Below are 18,857 nucleotides of genomic sequence, written 5' to 3'. Positions count from 1 at the left end.
CCCTACTGTCCTACTGATGCTGCTGGTAGATGCGATGCTGCAGCGTGAAGAGCAGTAAATCTGGCTATTCTCCGCCTCACCCGGTGGGCAGATCGGTAGCAATATGAACTGGATATCCCATCGTCAACCAATCAGCCCTGTGAGTGCCCTGGCTAAGCCTCAGGTGAGGCTGGCCGGGGGGCCTGAGTAAAAAATAGGAATGACTCCCAAGTCATTCCACAGTAGAATGGTACAGAACGCTGGTAAAACGCGTCTTTCATCATAAGGCAACTGGGGGCTGAGCTTCATCAAGCCCCCTCACCTTTCCTGTGAAAGAAAGATTCTGTACTGCCTGGACTATCATAGCAGGCAAGCATGCTGGGCTCCTCTCCCCTGCACAACGATTAATGTTCTGCCTGGACCTGTCATAGCACCGGGGAGGCTGCCTCCCCCTCATTTTATTATCTCACTAACAAGTCTCCTGTTTCTTATTCCTGCATTCTTTATAACTTCCCCCCCCCCCCACCAAGCACAATGGTTGGGACACTCGCAACAGTAGCCCAGAAAGGTTGGGGGAGGAGGAAGCAAAACGGGTGGGGTTGTTGCAAGGGGTCAAAACCTGCCCGGGATATACAGGGACATGGAGCAGCTGTGCTGCTCATGATACAATACATGGTCCTCTTAGTAACACTTGCCCCAATATTCTAGGCAGGACTGGACTATTTTTTTAGAAAACCATAAAGGAGGGATTGACTCGGGGAGTCAATTCAGTTTTGGCTTTTGCGCCAAACCGGCCGATCTCAGCAGGGGAACTCCTATAGGCAGTAGACGTAAAGAGTGGGAGAGATAACCGTCAATCTCATTGACAGTTTACTCCGGCAGTAAGACGTACAGAACAACTGGTAACACACTCTGCTATCATGCAAAAAGCAAATGATGCTGCTGTGTAGCGCTGGAGTACGCCTCTGTCCGCGGGCATCCAGCTACCAACATACCGGTGACCTGTAAAGAAAAAAAAAAAGCTGAACGGGCTCCATGGTTGCCGTGCTATGGCGTCTGCCAGGGCAATCCAGGGAAAACGGGTGCGAAAGGATTGTCTGCTGTTGTTTTTCTGGAGGAAGGAATGACTGACGACATTTACCCAGAACCACCCGCGACAACGATTCAACCCAGAATTTCAAGGGGCGGGGGAGACTGCGGGAACTATGGGATAGCTATGGAATAGCTACCCACAATGCAATGCTCCAGAAATCGATGCTAGCCTCGGACCATAGACGCACACCGCCGAATTACTGTGCCTAGTGTGGCCGCGTGAAATCAAATTTATAATATCTGTTTTATAAAACTGGTTTAATGTAATTCGGAATTATCCTGTAGTGTAGACGTAGCCTCACCTACATTATACAGCAGCATTAAGTAAAGGAGCCTGGCTGTAAAGGTTACCTCTTGTGTTGTGCTTAAAGAGACAACACAAGAGGTAACCGTAAAGCTCATGGCTCTTTTGTTATTAAGGCACTCTCTCCTCAAAAGATCTCAGCACTGGCAGTCATTTCATTCTCACTAGTTTACAATAGTTCATAACAACAAAATATGATGCTGACAATATCTTAACTAGACATACACTTGTTGTCTACCTGGAAACAGAAGAAACTGCATCCCCATTTGAAAGAAAACACACGACCATTTTATCTACATGGGAATTAAAATAGCCGTCATTTTAAAACAAGGTATCTGTATATTTTGATATCTTGCATTTTCCTGTGATTAGTAGAAAAGCAGCATAAGCTTATATACTGCAACTTTGCCATGAAGTGTATTCAAAGAAGCTTTTTTCCCAGATTAAAAAAAAAATCCATAGTTTTTAATTAAGAGCTATGTGAGTAAATTCGTGGGTCAATATAGACCTATGACATGTATCAGCATTTTCCTATTATCTTGTCCAGAATGCACACCAAGTTACATTATGAATTACAGGGATCCTTTTCTGTTTAGAAATTGAAGACTCTGGAAAAAAGATTTAAGAAACAGAACAATGTCTCAGCAGGACAGATGCCTCGCAAAGTTTTCTGGTTTTGAGAGACAGTGGGGATTCACATTTTCTTCAGCTGAAACATTGTGTAACTATTTTTAGCATTACTGGTTAGGATGGCTAATTGGAATTACAGATAGTATTAAGTGGAGAGACAGCAACTATGAAGTTTATTCTTAATGTATATTGTTATTTTGAATGCAAAAGGTTTGAGGTTCCTTTGTTTTTTGTTTTTTTTTACTGTTGACCCTTCAAAGCAAGCACCACACTGAGTCACAGCTAATGGTATGTTTTGTATTAAAGGTTTGTTTGTTTTTTAAGTTATAAACATGTATTTCTTTTAGGTACTATCTCAGTTTTACATATATACTTACAGCCTCACTGTGAATAGGATGCACAGCAAAGAAGAGAGCCGTGACAAAAGCCAGTCGACCATCCTTGAATACAGCTTTGTCACACGTATACATCAGAACAAGAGTCACCAGACAATGTAAAATTACATTCACTGCATGGAAACAGAATGGGTTCATACCAGCCAACAATATATTTAGCCTGTAAGAAAACAGAACAGAACAGAACCATAATAAATATAACTAGGCCATAGAATCCTTGCAATGGCAAATCAATCACACACATTAAAACCAGACGAAATACATAGTTTAGAGTATAGGCTGTTAAATTAAAAAGGGTAAAATTGCTCAGAACATCTGGTTAATCTTAATAAAAAGATACCACTCCCTGCTGCAGCCTCCTCCCACCACTGCCTTTTGAAATGCGTGGTTGAATTTGGCAAGTTTCACTGCAAATGAAGTAAGAGGCTAACAACACAGACTTGAATTAAGCAGCTCATAGATAGGTGCTTTACATACTTATTCCAGGGTAAATCGTGCACTTCAACATGAAAGCTGTGACATTTGTGCCCTTTCAACACTGATACCTTCCACGCAAGTCTGAGTTATGTGGTAGTTTTATGATATGGATTCATTAAGATCGTTTTTTCTCCAAAAAAATCAGTTACTCACCTTTCTGTAACTGTTGCTCTTCGAGATGTGTTGCTCCTATCAATTCGTTAGGTGTGTTCGCGCGTCATGTGCACGGATATTGGAAACTTTTTCCCTAGCAGCTACCCGTCGGGCCGGCTGGGGAGCCCCCTGGAGTGGCGCTGATACGGCGTTCTATACAAGACCCTGCCGGCCTGACCACACTTCAGTTCCTTCTTGCTGGCTACTCCAACAGAGGGGAAGGTGGGGGGGAATGGAATAGATATGAGCAACACATCTCGAAGAACAACAGTTACAGAAAGGTGAGTAACTGTTTTTTCTTCTTCAAGTGCTTGTTCATATCAGTTCCAGTTAGGTGACTCCCAAGCCTTACCTTGGAGGTGGGGGAACCGCAGACTGAAGAATCGCTCTGCCAAAGGCCGCATTATCATGACAGTGCTGGACAATGGCATAGTGGGACAGAAGGAGTGCACCAAGGCCCACGTAGCAGCCTTGCAGATTTCCTGGAGGGGAACGTTTGCCAGAAAGGCTGATGATGATGCCTGAGCTCTCGTGCAGTGAGCTGTGACAGCAGGCGGAGGGACATTTACCACATTGTACCAGGCACAATTACACATGGTGATCCATGAAGATATCTGCTGCGAGGAGACCAGTGGCGCCTTTTATCCGCTCCGCGATGGTCATGAAGAACTGGATTGTCTTACGGAATGGCTTTGTTTGGTCTATACAGAAGGCGAGCGCCCTCCTAACATCCAGCGAATGGAGGTGTTGTTCCCAAAAGTCAGCGTGTGGTTTTGGGTAAAAAAAAAAAAAAAAAAAAAAAAAAAAAAAAAGAAAACACAAAACAAAACACACACTAGTTTAGAAAAATGTCCTGACTTACATGTGGCGGTGACACACTGCAGGAAAGCTGTCTCAGCTGAACTTATCATTTATGATATGGTATTAAGAGCAGTTCACACAATGAGAGGCCCATAGCTCGGGACACTGACGTGCTGGCCACGCGGTAAGGCTGACCTTCCAGGAAAGATGGAGGAGTGACAGGTAAGCCAGCGGTCGAAGGATGGGGGCCCATAAGGCAGGAAAGAAACCAAGTTAGTCCCATGTAGGCACAGCGCTTGCTTCACTCGAGGATGGATTTTTTCCAAGCCTTTGAGGAAACACCGACGACTGGGTCGATGCAAACCACGATGCATCATGCCGCTCCTGGGTGGAAGCAGAAATGCCTGTGTAGTGTGAACCTTTAAGGGATCCAAAGGCTAGGTGCTTGTCCTTCAAAACATCAGGTAACTTCTAGGAATGCCGGACTGAAGCTGGAGCGGGGCACCCGCACTGAACGCACCAGCTGGAAAACCATTTCCATTTAGCTTTGTAAGTAAGTCTAGTTCGAAGGCTTGCAACTTGCCAGGAGCACCCGCCTTACCGGATGTTCTAAAAACAGCACACTCAGCCTTGGTTCAAACACGGTATCCTCAAGACCAGTGAGCGGAAGATCCAGGGTGTAGGAGAAACCATGGTTCTGAAAAGATGAGGATTGGGGCTGAGATGTAGACGTAGGGAAGCCTGAATTGACAGGTTCCAACACTGACGTCCGCCTTGTCCGGCAGACCTTTTGAGGGTGCACCTTTGCGACCAGCGAAATGGTGGAAGGCGTAATGTATTTGGTCCGACACATGATTCTAGGAAGGACCGTCTGTGATTGAGGCCCAGGCTGTGACCCCAGAAGGAGCAATGAAGGCTGGCATTCCTGTATGGTCCATAAAGCGAACAAGTTGATTCGGGGGCAAACCCCGAATGCTGAAAAACAAATGAATGTATGTCAGGGAAGCGACCTCATTGCGTGAGAAAACTCCTGCTCAATCTGTCTGCCATACTGTTTCTGGAACCTGGCAGGTATGAGGCTTGATAGGGGTGATTGCAGTGGGCTAACAGAATTCCCAAATGAGGAGGGCTTTCTTGCAGAGCACAATGACCGGGGCTCCTCCTTGTTTTTTTTTTTTCTTGTCAGATAGAACATGGCCATTGGTTTGCTGTCTTATTTAGGATTGCCTACACAACGGTCTTGTACGAGGGAAAGAATGCTTTGGCACGCCAAGGTGCAAATAACCTCTGAGCTCCTTGATATTGATGTGCAAGGACAGCTCGTTTTTCGTGCCATAACCCTTGCTGTTTGTCAGGCTCCGAGGTGTGCCCCCCCCATCCCAGCGAGATGTGTCTTTAAACCAGGTTAGGGTGGTTAAGGGAGATGGAACAGGAACTCCGGCATCCCCATACGGGATCCAGCCACCAACCAGGAGTCGAGTGTGCGGCTTGGGACTGTGAGCACCACATCTAGTTGTCACAGCCTGGTGATATATCGATGTTAGCCACGTTCTGGAGAGGCTTTGATTTAGTCTGACGCGGTTGCACCATGTAGCAACCTGAGACACTGCCTCACTGTGGGGTGGGGAAACCTGCAGAGGTTGGTTAATTATGTTTTGCTAAGGCAAGTGGGGAAAGGCCCGCGCTGGTTTTTGCGTCCAGGACTGCCCTGATGAATTCTTTATTGTTTGGTGTAGGGAAGAGGACAGATTTGACTGTGTTTCAGCATTGTTGCCCAAATGCTGAACATTGTCCATGATCAGTTGCCTTGAGACCAAACTTGCTTGGTGACATCGGCCCGTAAAAAGCTAGTCTCAATGGTACGGGAAGACGTGCACATTGATGTCAGCAATAGAAAAGCTGCCATCACGCCCATGCACTTGGGTGAAGACATTGAGGGGCTGTGCACAAGCCAACAGGTAGGGTGTGAATCTTGATAGTGCTGTCTTGCTAACCACAAACAAAGAAAACGCCTTTGGGCAGGGTAATGAAATGTGATAAGTAAGCGCTTTCATATCGAGAGGTTGGCATACAGTTCCTCTGGTTCCCGAGAAGGGATAATTTATGATGGCAAGGAGACCATGAAGACTTCCAGGTTATTTTTCCACTACCTGCGTCTGACGAAGTGGGTATTCACCCACGAAAGCTCACGCTCCAAAACGTCTGTTAGTCTATAAGGTGCCACAGGATTCTCTGCTGCTTTTTCAGGTTAATGATGTGCTTGTTGAGCTCCCTGAGGTCCAAGATGGGCCTTAGGCCTCCTTTTGCCTTGGGGATGAGGAAGTAGTGGGAGTAGAAACCCTTGCCCCTGAGCTCTCGAGGCACTTCCTCCAATGCCCCTAGGGCCAGGAGGGATTGTATCTCCTGGACGGGGAGTTGCTCATGAGAAAGGTCCCTGAAGAGGGATGGGGAAGAAGGGTGGGAGGGCGAGGTGGAATGGAAATGGATAGAGTATCCCGCCTCTACGTGTGAAGGACCCAACGGTCTGATGTAATAAGGGACCAGGCATGGTAGAAATGGGATAGATGGTTACGAAAAGGATAACTGTCCAAGGTAAGAGCTGGTAGTCCTTAGAACTCTTAGGGCCCAGAGGTGGCTTGGATTGCCCTCGACCCTGCTGGGAGGGACATGACAGTCTACATTGAGGGCACCTGCTTCTCCAACAGGAGACGTCCTGCCTGGGTCTAAGTGGGAAGGGGTGCTGTTGGGTGGTCTGGGGTTTAAACAGCTTCCTTTGAGTAGCCGGGGTATGCATGCCGAAGGATTTAATAATATTTCTTGTGTCCTTCAGGATATGCAGGTGGGAATCAGTTTGCTCTGCAAATAGGCCCTGACCATCAAAGGAGAGATCTTGTATGGTGTGTTGCACCTCAAGTGGAAGACCTGATGACTGGAGCCAGGCGTTTCGATGTCTGGCGATGCCGGATGCCAGAGTGTGTGCAACCGCATCCGCAGCATTGAGGGAACCCTAAAGGGAGGTGCGAGCTACCAACTTGCTCTCCTGAGCAATGGCCCCCAGTTCCGTACGAGCCTCCACTGGAAGAAAGTCTTGGAACTTAAAGACCGCAGACCACGAGTTGGAATTGTATCTACTGAGGATTGCAAGCTGGTTCGCAATCCATAATGAAAGGCCACCAGTAAACTTTTCTTCTGAAAAAGGTCCAGCCCTTTGTGTCCTTTGATTTGGGGGCAGGCCCTTGTTGGCCCTGTAACTCTTTTGCATTCACCGCGTCTACCACAAGCAAATATGGGGCAGGGTGGGTAAAAAGGTATTTGTATCCCCTGGTGGGGACAAAGTACTTTCTTTCCACCCCTTTGGCTGTGGGGGTGATGGAGGCCAGAGTTTGCCAGAGAGCTTTGGCATTGGTTTGGATGGTTTTGTTCATGGGGAGGGCGATCCTGGAAGGTCCTTCTGGACCTAAGATGTCTACCATAGGATCCTCCTCCTCCACAACTTCCTCAGCTTGGAGGTTCATATTTAGGGCTACGCGCCTAAGTAGTTTTTGCAGGACTCTAAAATCCAGGGGTAGGGGCCAGAGGTGCACGTGCCAGCCATGGCCTTGTCAGGGGAAGACGAGGATGACACCACTGGGGGAGGTGGATTGGAAGTGGCCCCTTGGTCTGCTGTGATCAGATCTTCCTGGTCGCCTGGGGTAGCTTCTACCACAGGGGCTGACTCCATGGGTTGCTCCAGGTCTGAAGGAGGATGGCTGAGGGTCATCTCAGGAGGCTGGGCACCTGATTGTGTCGACGAGCGGCCAACGGAAGGGGCACCCTGGGCTTGGTATGCCCAGGGAGTCGCCAGTGGGACACCGAGGGGTTGTGACTAAGGCTTCCTGGGCCTGACTGGGGAATGTCCGAAGCCCCTGAAGCTGTCCCCAATCTACTGGAAGGGGACTGGGAGTGTGATGGTCAAGGGGGAGCAGTGCGCGAATGGAACGAGGGGGGCACCAAGTCCCTTGACAGACGAGGATCATACGGTGATCGGTGTCGTAAAGTTGACCATGATCGGTGCCGCGGTGGAGATCGGTGTCGCACCTGGGAGCACGGTGCCATGAGGGAGTATGGTGCCGACATGGAGATTGGTGCTGCGAAAAGGATCAGTGATGAGTGATGGGTCAGTGCCATGGTAACAGCCGGTACGGGAATCGGTGCCCCGAACAGTACCGGTCCGGACGGTGCCGCGAGGTTCCTGAGCGCAATCTGGACCTTGAGCAGGACCATGCTCTGGCAATCAACAGTGACCTCGAGTGTAAGCAGCTTCGAGGTCGGGGCTATGGGACCAGCGCCGCAAGTCTAACTGGTGTCATGAGTCAGACCAGTATGCGGAGTGGTGCTGGGACTCCAAACGACGCCTGGACTCAGAGCAGCATGGAGATGCTGGTCTGGGAGCTGACAGTCCGAACATCACCGGTTTACCCCTAGACGCTACTGGGACTCAGGCTGGAGACAGTGCCTGAATCGGGGACACCGGTGCCGTCATTTCAATAAACCCTCTGGCGGCCTCGAAGATATCTGGAGTGGAAGGCAGTGTAACCTCCTCCACTTGTCAGGTCCTTTGTGGCATGGGACTGGCTTGAGCAGACCGGGGCCTAGCGGCTTTGTCAGGTTTAGAGGCCTGGTCCAAAAGTTTGCTCAGTTGGCGCCGCAGCGACTGCTTCGGGCCGAACGGAGGGTCCTCCGAAGGCTTGCTTTTTTCGAGCGACCAGGGAGTGGGAGCGGTGCCAGAGTGGATAACTTTGGGGCCTGGGAGATCGTCATTCCAGAGGCGGGCGCGAGATCTTCTGTGGTGCTGTGGCCAGTACCGCTGGGAGAGCACTGCGCACCGAGGCACTTGATCCCACATCTTGGGAGGGACACAATGTGGACTCCATGACGAGTTGCTTGAGGAGGATTCCCTCTCTTTTCTTGTTCGGGGCTTGAATGCTTTGCAGATCTTACACTTTTCAGCCTGATGGGCCTCCCCCAGACACCTAAAGCAGGAGTCATGGGGATCACCCATGGGCATGGGTTTGTTCAAGATCTGCAGGGTTTAAAGCCCTAGGACGGCATGCCCCAGAGCCCCGCAGAGCAGTCACCCAACTACACTTAACACTAAGATAACTATCAACAATTAACTAACAAAGGTAACTACTAAGATAAGAGAAAGTTAGGGATTAGTGGAACACTTGATAACAACAGACCACTGTTCCAAACAACCATCACGGGTGGTAAGAAGAAACTGAAGGGGGGTTGGGCTGGCAGGATCTTATATAGAGCGCCATATTGGCGCCACTCCAGGGGGCTCCCAGCCGGCCCAATGGATAGCTGCTAGGGAAAAAGTTTCCAACACCCATGCACGCACCGCGCACACCCCTAACTGGAATTGATATGAGCAAGAACTCGAAGAACAACTGGTATCTTCGCCTGTGACCAATTAAAGCCATGATTCAGCAACCTTTCCTGTTTCACTTTAAGTCATGTGAGTCATATCACTGAGGTCAAACGGGAATACTCTTGTTTAAGTTTAAGCCTGAGTTTATGTGCTCTGCTAAATAAGGGTCTACATCAGGAATCCAGATGCAATAGAAACCACTCTACCATCAGAAAAATTGTTTTTGCAGAATGTTCAGTGACAGGACACATTAGTTGCTATCCCTTCAAGTTCTTCCTGATGAGACAACAGCACTACTCATTATTTGTGACTGTCACAAAAGGAAATACTGACTAACTGCTAAGAATTTCTTTTCACAAGATATTCATAAACTTGTCTCCTCGCTGTACTTAGTACCAACTTATTTAACAGGTTTTTAACAGGATTTGTTTTACATACAGTTGAAAATAGAATCAAATTAATTAGAATTAACCATATTTGTCTATTTGGTTATGTCTTCTAGATCAGTGTTTCAACAACTGGTTCATGGACCGGTGTCCCTGAGATCTCCCTGACACAGTTTAGGAAGGCAGCAAGGCAGTCCCTGGTATCAAAAAAATTAAGAAACACTGACCTAGATGACACATACAAACAAGAAAGAGTTGGAATTAAAATGTTAAATGAAATTTTTAAAAAAGATGACAAAAGAAATGACACCCAATAAAATCAGTTCAAATACTTTGCATGTAGACTAAACCACACATTAAAGGGCAGCAGTCCCTATATTTGCTTTTACTAAGGGTCAGACTGCAGTTCCCCATGGCTTGAGAACCTTGACTCGTTATTACTATATAAACTATGTAAACACTTTGGTTTTTCTGAATCAGACGAGAATTGGCGAGTTTGTGAAGCCTAGACATCATCTGTTTTTTTTTTATAAATACTTTCTACAGCTTACAGTTGATAGAACTTCATCTATCCTAGGCTGCATTTTGACCAGTCAATCTAACTTTAACAGGGAAGGAATCTTACTTGCATATTCCATTTTTGCTCCCACAGGAACACTTTGGAGGAGTCACTGAGCTAAAGGAGTTTGGGAAAAATACAACTTTGGCATAACCTAACCCTGGACTTTGAAGTAATGCTTTATGCAGCTATATTTTGACAGGACTTCAATTTATATGAATGATCAAAAACTCTAGAATAAAGCCTTTTTTTCTCCCCTGTGAAATACATCCACCCTGAGCTTCAACTCTGGTACAAGCTGCCCTCCAACTCATCACAAAATGAGAAAAAAGTAAACAATACATTCAAATGAAACTTCAGTCTAAAATATACAGTAGCATCATGTCCTTCAGGGCTAAATGGTACTTGCAATGCACAGAGCAGAGTGAGGGGCAGTCCTGCCCTGGCCCAAGGGACCATTCTGTTGTAGAGTGGCAGTCTTCTTGAAATCCCCAAGCCTGCTTTGAGTGCCTTCATGGGGAGGTATTTGTCCCCAACCCCCATCTGTCATGATGATACAGTGCTGGTGGTGGGAACCATGTATCTCCAAGGGAGTAGGTAATGTAGTCTTTGCACTCCTCTCAGTCCAAGGACAGTACACCAGCACCTGATCATTAGGCAGAGTACACATTGGGGAGGGAATGCTCCTTGAATCCATTCCACTGAATGCCAGCGAAGGGCCAGGCATCACTGGCCTACAATAGGAGAGATTTACCCAATGTTGTTTCTTTAGAGTAGCTGCTACGTATGAAATAGCAATAACCTAATAGTCTGGCTATTCCTTTTTCTAAAAAACAAAACAAAACAAAACATTACCAGGATAAGTCTTCCATTAAACTGTAAAATCTGAGTAGGAGTATGCACGCGTGTGTGCGCACGTATTATATATAATTTGCCATCTTTGGTGGTCCATAAACATTAAATGTGAAAATACGCAGGTGTTGTTTAATTTCTGCTAAGGGTATTATTTGTCATAACAAATTAGGCCAAATGGTGAAGGAAACATTCTTTTGTCCTGAAACAATCTCACTAGAAATCTTTTGAAATGTTGATAGTGGTTCCGATTGTTATACACAGTATGTGTGCACAAATATAGCACTTCAATCAGCCAAAAATCCATCCAAGCTACACAAGCTTCACAAGGCTACACAGTAGGCTCACCTACTGTCCAAGGGAAAGGGCAGCCTCCTACGTAAAGTCAAAAAACTCCACAGCAGAGTGCTGCAGAGTAGGAATGGGGAAGTTGACAAAAGCGCCTCCCCTCCCAACCCACCAAGCCCTAGTCTGGGTCCAGTCCTCTCTTCACTTTTGGCATTGGGCATTATTATACTATTAAGTATCCACTGTGCATAGCTCAACAAGTGGGAGAGAAAAGGGATGGGAGGGTTAAAATAAGGAGACAGATCCTTGTAGTCCTTTGAAATTAACTTCCAGTTGAAATGAAGGCCTCTCAAACCCCAGCTTAATGGAAAGAAGCATCTGGAATGCCCCCACTCAAGAGTAGCATATAGGTGTGCGAGGTTTTCTCTCTGACTTATCCAATTGTAGACTGGCCTTCAACTGAGGAAACCTTTGATTTCATGTCATACTTTTGTAATTTTTTTAAGCTAGGAAAGACCATTAGGGTCTAAGAGTCTGACCATCCTGCACATCACAAGCCACAGAACCTGACTCAGTAGAATTCCTACATCAAGACCATAACGTCTACGGTTGAACTAAAGCATATATTTTAGAAAGATATATCTCCAACCCTGTCTTCTCCTTGGCTGAGCTCTGTAAGAGAACTCCAATAAGGAAGCTGTGTCTTCGGGCCAACCAGATCCTCTCAATCTTTCCTCCTTATCAACCAAGGAAGTTGTCCCCTAATAGCATTCCAATGATATAGGCTGGATGAAGAGGGTACACAAAAAGAGTACCACCACCATGGTATCATCCCTCCCACCCTGCAGAAGACCCTGTGTAGCATCTCTGTGACTACCTGACCCTGTGGCTCTGGAGTAGAGCATCTCATCTGGCAAAGCCCTGATTAATCCTTCGCCCCTCTTGAACAAATAACCCACTGGAAGTTACTGGCAACATAGGGCTTGATCTTTCACTACTGAAGTCAATGGTGCTTTGCCAGTCTACTAAACGGGAGCAGAATTACAGCTAAAGACTGCAATAGTTTACACTGCTACCCATTCTGCAATTCGGAAATACACCTGTGTACCCCTCATGGAAGAGGAGGTTCAAGGGAGACTGTTAGGTGGGAGATTATGCCATCCAGGTACTGGTGAACAGCAGTTCAAGAACAAAGGGCCTCCAGGAGATTGGGGGGCTGGGGAGGGGAAAGAGAATCCACAAGCACGAGGAGGTGTAACTGCTAGAATCTTCTAGGGGGAAAATGGCCACCCACCTCATACCAAATGAGAGAACTCACTGGAAAATTCATGAGTAGAACTCTCTGGTGTGGGTACTCCCCCACCAAGGAGAACTGAGCTCCAAGATAATTCCATGCTGAAGCAGAGACTCTGGCCTCAACTCATCACTTTGTGTCTAAGTATTGCAGCATATATAGTTCATAGCTCATAGCATCACATACTGCTCAGAAACCATTGCCAAACCCATACACAGACGGAAAAGAAAAAGCAGCATTTAATCTTGAAATTCCTTGATTTGTCAGTGTAATAAAATCTGTTCAAGGGTGTATCCCTTTGGTTTGGGGACAGTTTCCAAAGGATCCCTTATCATGTAAGTGAGCCTGGTAAATTACAGCTCACCATGTTACTGTGTGGTGTAGGATGGACCTTTCTCCTTATGGCCCTGTCCAGCTGAATTGGTAAGAGCACAATCTTGCCCTCAGGAAAAGGTATTCTTTCCCATGCAGAATGATGAAAGCACATGAATCCTAATGTTCATCTCCTTCCTTTATGGGGAAAAACAGAAAACCCTCTGCATAACCCTCTACTGCTCATAACTTTTGACCCCAGTGTTCAGCCTTGATCTCTATGAAACACTGCAAAGTTAAATAGAATTCAGCAGATTAGCTTTTTTTTTTTTTTTTTTGGACACAGAACTAATAGAAACTTGAGAGTGACTTAAAAATGGAATTTGTTTGGGAAAGCTAGATATGTCATATATAAGCACCAACACCATTTGGCACTTGTATAGTGCTTTTCATCCATTTAGACACACACACAAATACCCACTCAGCCTTTTCTTTTTTAAAAAATTCTCATGATTTAAAAATATTGTAAACCATAATTGGAGAATCTGTGTTTTTATGGACTTTGTTGTTTTCCCTGGACAGCTTGTGTTTAGTTTAATCTGTTTTATTATTTTCAACAGACTGACAAAAATACAACACTGTATGAAGTGGAAAGGCATAGCATAATAATGATGATTTGTTACAGCAAATAATTCTCAGTGAAAATTCTCAGTCATAGGATCCCAAAGCTCATTACAAATCTTGGAGAGATGGAGTTTTAGATGCAGGCTTTTATATATCTGTACAAATTAATGTAATAGGGGATGCCAACTGAGCAATTAAGCTTTTTCTGGTTTTCCATTTTCTTTACATCTTCACATAAATCATGAAATTATATCTGAAAATGGCGAACTAGGTATGCCAGTGCAGGATTTCACTATACTGTACTATAAAGTGGAGTCTGCTTACAATGAACTCTAAGAACGCATCTACCATATGCTAAAAAATATGTGCACCTGTATTCTAACAGTGGTCCACCTGCACCAGTGCTAACAACTGTTAAAGTGTTAAATAGATAAGGTTCAAATATTTTCTTCCAGCATACCATGAAAACCCATAGTAACCAAAAAATGCCCAAGCCCTATTAGCATTTACAGCAGAGGCGGGCAAACTATGGCCCGCTGGCCACTTCCAGCCCACAGGACCGTCCTGTCCCTGTCTCTGTCCCTTCCCTTGCTGTCTTCCCTCCCCCATAGCCTCAGCTCGCTCGCTCCACCCCTGGTGCAATGCTCTGGGTGGGGGAGCTGTGAGCTCTTAGGGCAGCGCAGCTGTAGAGCCCGCCTGACCCAATGCTCTGTGTTGCATGGTGGCGGCAGCGTGGCCTGGCTCCAGCTGGGTGGTGCAGCTCTAGTGCCACCAGCCACCGGTGCTCCAGGAAGCGCGGTAAGGGAGCGGGGGGGGAGGGGAGTTCAGGGTGGTGACCGGAGGATGGGGGTGTGGATAAGGGGTCAGGGTGGTTGGGGGAGGAACAGGGGGTTGGATGAGGCAGGAGTCTCGGGGGAGGGCATCAAGAACGAGAGGAGGGGTTGGATGGTGCAGTGGAGGTCTGGGGGCGGTAAGGGGACAGGGAGCAGGGGTGTGTAGATGGGGCAGGGATCCCAGAGGGGCCATCAGGGAACAAGGGGGACTGGATGGAGCAGGATTCCCAGGGGGGCAGATAGGAGGTGGGGGCCAGGCCACGACCCCCTCCCCTAACCGGCCCTCATACAATTTACAAAACCCGATGTGGCCCTTGGGCCAAAAAGGTTGCCCGCCCCTGAATTACACTGTGGCTACCACTGATGCAGTTGCACTGTTGTTGGAAGATAGGTATCATTTTTCACGTGTAGAACACTCTGTATTAGTAATTCTTTAGTGCTACTCCACTTTGAGTGTAGTGAGTGTAAGCCCCAAAGGACTTCTTCACCACCACAGTCTTTTATAACTGGAGGCAGCCACACTAATCCTCTTGGAATGTAACAGCTACCATGCACCAGACAGATACTGAAGTTTGAACTCCAGTGAAAACACTTTCCCCTTTACCTCTGCTCTGTTGTAGAGAAGAACAGAAGTTTCTACTAAACCATGGAGGTATGGTTCATCAGGAGTGACAAATATGAATGTGCAATATTTATGGGTCTTCATAGGCAAAAACAGCAGAAAATTTGGACTGTTTTTGATATTCAGCAAACTAATGCAACCAAGATTCACATGGTTTCAAGTTCTGACTCCACAAAGTGGCCTAACAATTAAAAAAAAATTGACCCACTGTGGCAATGTACAAATTGACCATATAGTAGAACACTTTATAGAGGTGTTGAATAATGAAGAAGAGGGCAACACACATCAGAGGCTACCTCTAAAATTATTCTCAAATAAGGTTAAAACCACAACAAATGTATAGCAAATGCATGTACAGCAAAGCTGTTAACCAAAAGGCTCTCTATCTTTCAGGAAATATCACTGCACTGGTAGAGAGATTTTCAGAAGTAGATGCTTTCCAGCCCCATCAGACTACTTGTTTACTCACTTGAAAGACCAGGATCAAAACGTATTCAAAAGGACACAGTCACAGTGATCAGTCATCAGCAACAGCAGACAGTACTAGTGAAGATTACACTGGAGTTATTCTGCATGATCAAGGATAGATTTCAAACCAGATGGATGTTAGAATTTTTAACTGAATTTGGAGTAACTTATTACATAATCTTTCAGCTCTGACTTCCAGTCTCACACTCTCACCAACAGGCTAACAAGTGAGAGCCAGACAAACTAAAAGGGGGAAAAGAAGCCCTGGCATAAGAGTCCAAAACACAGGAGGCCGAACACAAAGAAATGCCACTAGACAATCACAGCACCAATCGTAATTCATTTTAATGTACTCAAAAACATTGACAAGGCTCCTCCAGCTGGGAGGAAAGGTTGGTCCAAAGCTCAGCTTTATAAGGAAAGGAAGGAAGAGGGAAATAATGGGTGAAATTGGTATGAAAGGAATGGAATGACAAGGAGGTCAGAGAAAACACCTGAAAAATAAAGCTAAACAGAAAACGCACCAATGAAGACAGCACCAAATATCTGCTACTAAATATTAAATATTCCACTCTGGTTCACTTTCCTCCCAGAACACAAGAACTAGGGGTCAACAACTAAGTTCCCTATAAGTTGTGTGGCCATGCAGCAGCCTATTTAGCGCTGCACAAGCACTCAAAGAACTTTCCTGGCTGGGACCTGCCACGGCCTGGGGAGGGGCACCTATCCCACAGCTCCCACCCCAGAGCTGCCGCAGTGGGAGAGGTGCCTCTCCCCCCCAGCCCAGGTGCTGCTGCAGAGAGAGAGAGCTGGAGCCTCAGAGTACCTTTCTCTCTCTGCCGTAGCCTCAGAGTACCCTGCTGCACCCCAAACACCTCATCTCCAGCCCCACCCCCAGCCAGAGCCCTCACCCTCCCCAGACACACACACACACCAACCCCCTGCCTCTGCCCTGAGCCCTTCATCCCTGGCCCCACCCCAACCCTCTGCCCCAGCCCAGAGCCCCTTTCCATACTCTGAACCCCTCAGCCCCACCCCCACCCCACATTAATTTTATGTGCACCAATATGAAAGTGATGTGTCACACATCACCTCCATATTGGCGCACATAACGAAATTCATTCCGCAGATGTGTGGGAAAAATTAGAGGAAACACTGGTCACCAAATGAAATTAATAGGCAGCAGGTTTAAAACAAACAAAAGGAAGTATTTCTTCACACAACACACAGTCAACCTGTGGAACTCTTTGCCAGAGGATGTTGTGAAGGCCAAGACTATAACAGGGTACCAAAAAGAACTAGATAAGTTCATGGAGGATAGGTCTGTCAGTGGCTCTTAGCCAGGATGGGCAGGAATGGTGTCCCTAGCCTCTGTTTGCCAGAAGCTGGGAATGGACAACAGGGGATGGATCACTTGATGATTACCTGTTCTGTTCATTCCCTCTGGGGCTCCTGGATTGGCCACTGTTGGAAGACAGGATACAGGGCTAGATGGACCTTTGGTCTGACTCAGTATGGCCATTCTTAAATATACATGTATTTGGTGAACAACTGTTTAAAATGTGCATCAGTTTCAGGTCATGTATAATAAGTTTCAGTACAGAGACTGATTTTTATGGTCAAATTTAAAACAACCGAAATAGGATGTGTAAAGAGAACACAGACATAATCCTAAGTGTAGTAGCGCTGCTATGAAATGATTGTACAGCAAGTCATAATAACTGGGAGCCTGAGTATTTAGCCTCATAAATTACAGCTCACTCTGTTAATGTGTGGTGTCAAACTGTAACACAATAAAACATTGTTACAAAAGTAAAACAAATCAAATCTGGAGACTCCACTTTTATTTTATTTTTAACTTTCTAACATTAAAGTCCACCCCACTGCCATTGTCCCCACCCATCCACCTGGAAATCAGAAGGGTTCACCTGTAGATGACTGGACAGTTTGGGTGGCTGGTAATGGATTACTTAACATCTTATCTCTTGGCTGTTTAAATCTAACCCAGAGGTTCACAGTCGCTAAAGCTCTGATCCAAAGGAAATTGTAGTCAATGGGAGTCTTTTTATTGACTTCAGTGGGCCTTGGATCACACCCTCCAAGCTACTGTTGACAGCAACACAGTGCTGTTTGTGAAAAGATGTTCTCAGTCTAATTCCCAAGTATCCATGTCCCAAAAGCCAACACTATTAGCCTTTTTGTTGGTGTACCTCAGCAGAAAGACCAGAGCATGAATGACCAAAGATTTAACTGATCTTCCACCTAAGAAGGCACGTTGGTGTGAAGGAAGCATGCACTACTGCTTTCTTCTACACCAGTTCTGTGGGAAGAAAACTTCAGCCTCCAAGGCTGTCTATCTCCTCATCCATAGACTCAGAAAGTCCTGTGACTTCCTCGTCCACCTCCTGGCATTAGCCAAGGTGGCCAGGAGGAGGAAGCAGAACAGAGGGTTGTCTGCAGTTGCAAGGCCTTTTTCTGTTCTCTTCACACATCTGAGAAGAGTTCCACTAACTCCTTCTAAGAGAAATGGGTGTTTTGAGGTTTCTCTGCTGGATGTCCCTCTCTGGATCCATTTTTTTTTGAGGAGGGGGACCCTGTGAACTGCACTTCCAATCCCTTTTTTCCCCCACCTTTTGTCCCAAATAATCTGTTGACTTCTGTGTCCCTCTCCATCTTGCGAGAGGGCGAGCCTTTTGTTGGTTTGATGGGATCTCAAATGGGCTTTAGGGGCATGCCTTTCATTTTCCTTACAGGCTGTGTTCACCAAACCAAAGTTAAAACAGGATGACATCTGTTTAATGTCCTTTGAAACTTGTTTTTTGTTAATTCTTGAATTTAGAAAAGGCTTCTTTCCAAGCCTGGTAGTGCTGCTCCTTAAAGAGCAATTCTACTCTGACGACTATATCAAAGAACTACTTAATTACTCCACAGATTTGCTGTCTCAGTCATATCCCATTTGAGTGACAAAAGCAAGTTTTACTGTTTTTTGGTTACTAGTTTTGCAGAACAAACAGTTAAGAGTGTGTGAGCTGAGGATTTTATTGAGTCTTTTGCATCAACAGTATTGTTTACTAAGTTCCAAATCAGTAAGGTTGTGCAAATCCTTGAGAAGCAAGGGTGTGTAACTTAAGTGCCACTGAGGACATAACTGGTCTACAGAACCGCTGTTAACAGTGACAATGCACCAGATATATTTAAGCAGGGTGCTTTCTAGGAGGACTCAAAGGACTGGCTGTTAGGAAATTATACACACCCACGCACACTTATTTGAACACATTTTACTAGTTTGTTTGAAAGGCAGGAAAGGCAGGGAGAGAATGAACTGTAGAAGATCAAATATACTAACTTTAAAAAAAAAAAAAAAAAAGCCAAGCA

The 18,857-nt window shown here is 46.0% G+C and overlaps 1 protein-coding gene across 8 annotated transcripts in view; it reads right to left on the bottom strand.

Annotated features, from left to right (window-relative positions):
• The window catches only part of TMTC1 (transmembrane O-mannosyltransferase targeting cadherins 1), a 214,886-nt gene that overhangs the window by 191,870 nt on the left and 4,159 nt on the right, over positions 1–18,857 (bottom strand). For 7 of the 8 annotated variants that reach the window (XM_032763965.2, XM_075069192.1, XM_075069198.1 and 4 more), the window contains exon 2: positions 2,383–2,560. In XM_032763965.2, the coding sequence (XP_032619856.2) occupies positions 2,383–2,560 (178 nt within the window). Of the gene's footprint in view, positions 1–2,382; positions 2,561–10,605; positions 10,882–18,857 lie in introns of those variants that run through there. The other variant, XM_075069188.1, reaches the window with a different exon arrangement.

Source organism: Chelonoidis abingdonii, chromosome 1, assembly GCF_003597395.2.
Source record: "Chelonoidis abingdonii isolate Lonesome George chromosome 1, CheloAbing_2.0, whole genome shotgun sequence".
Taxonomy (NCBI): Eukaryota; Metazoa; Chordata; order Testudines; family Testudinidae; genus Chelonoidis; species Chelonoidis abingdonii.
Note: the sequence above shows the minus strand (reverse complement) of the source record. Positions and strands in the feature narration are given on the sequence as shown.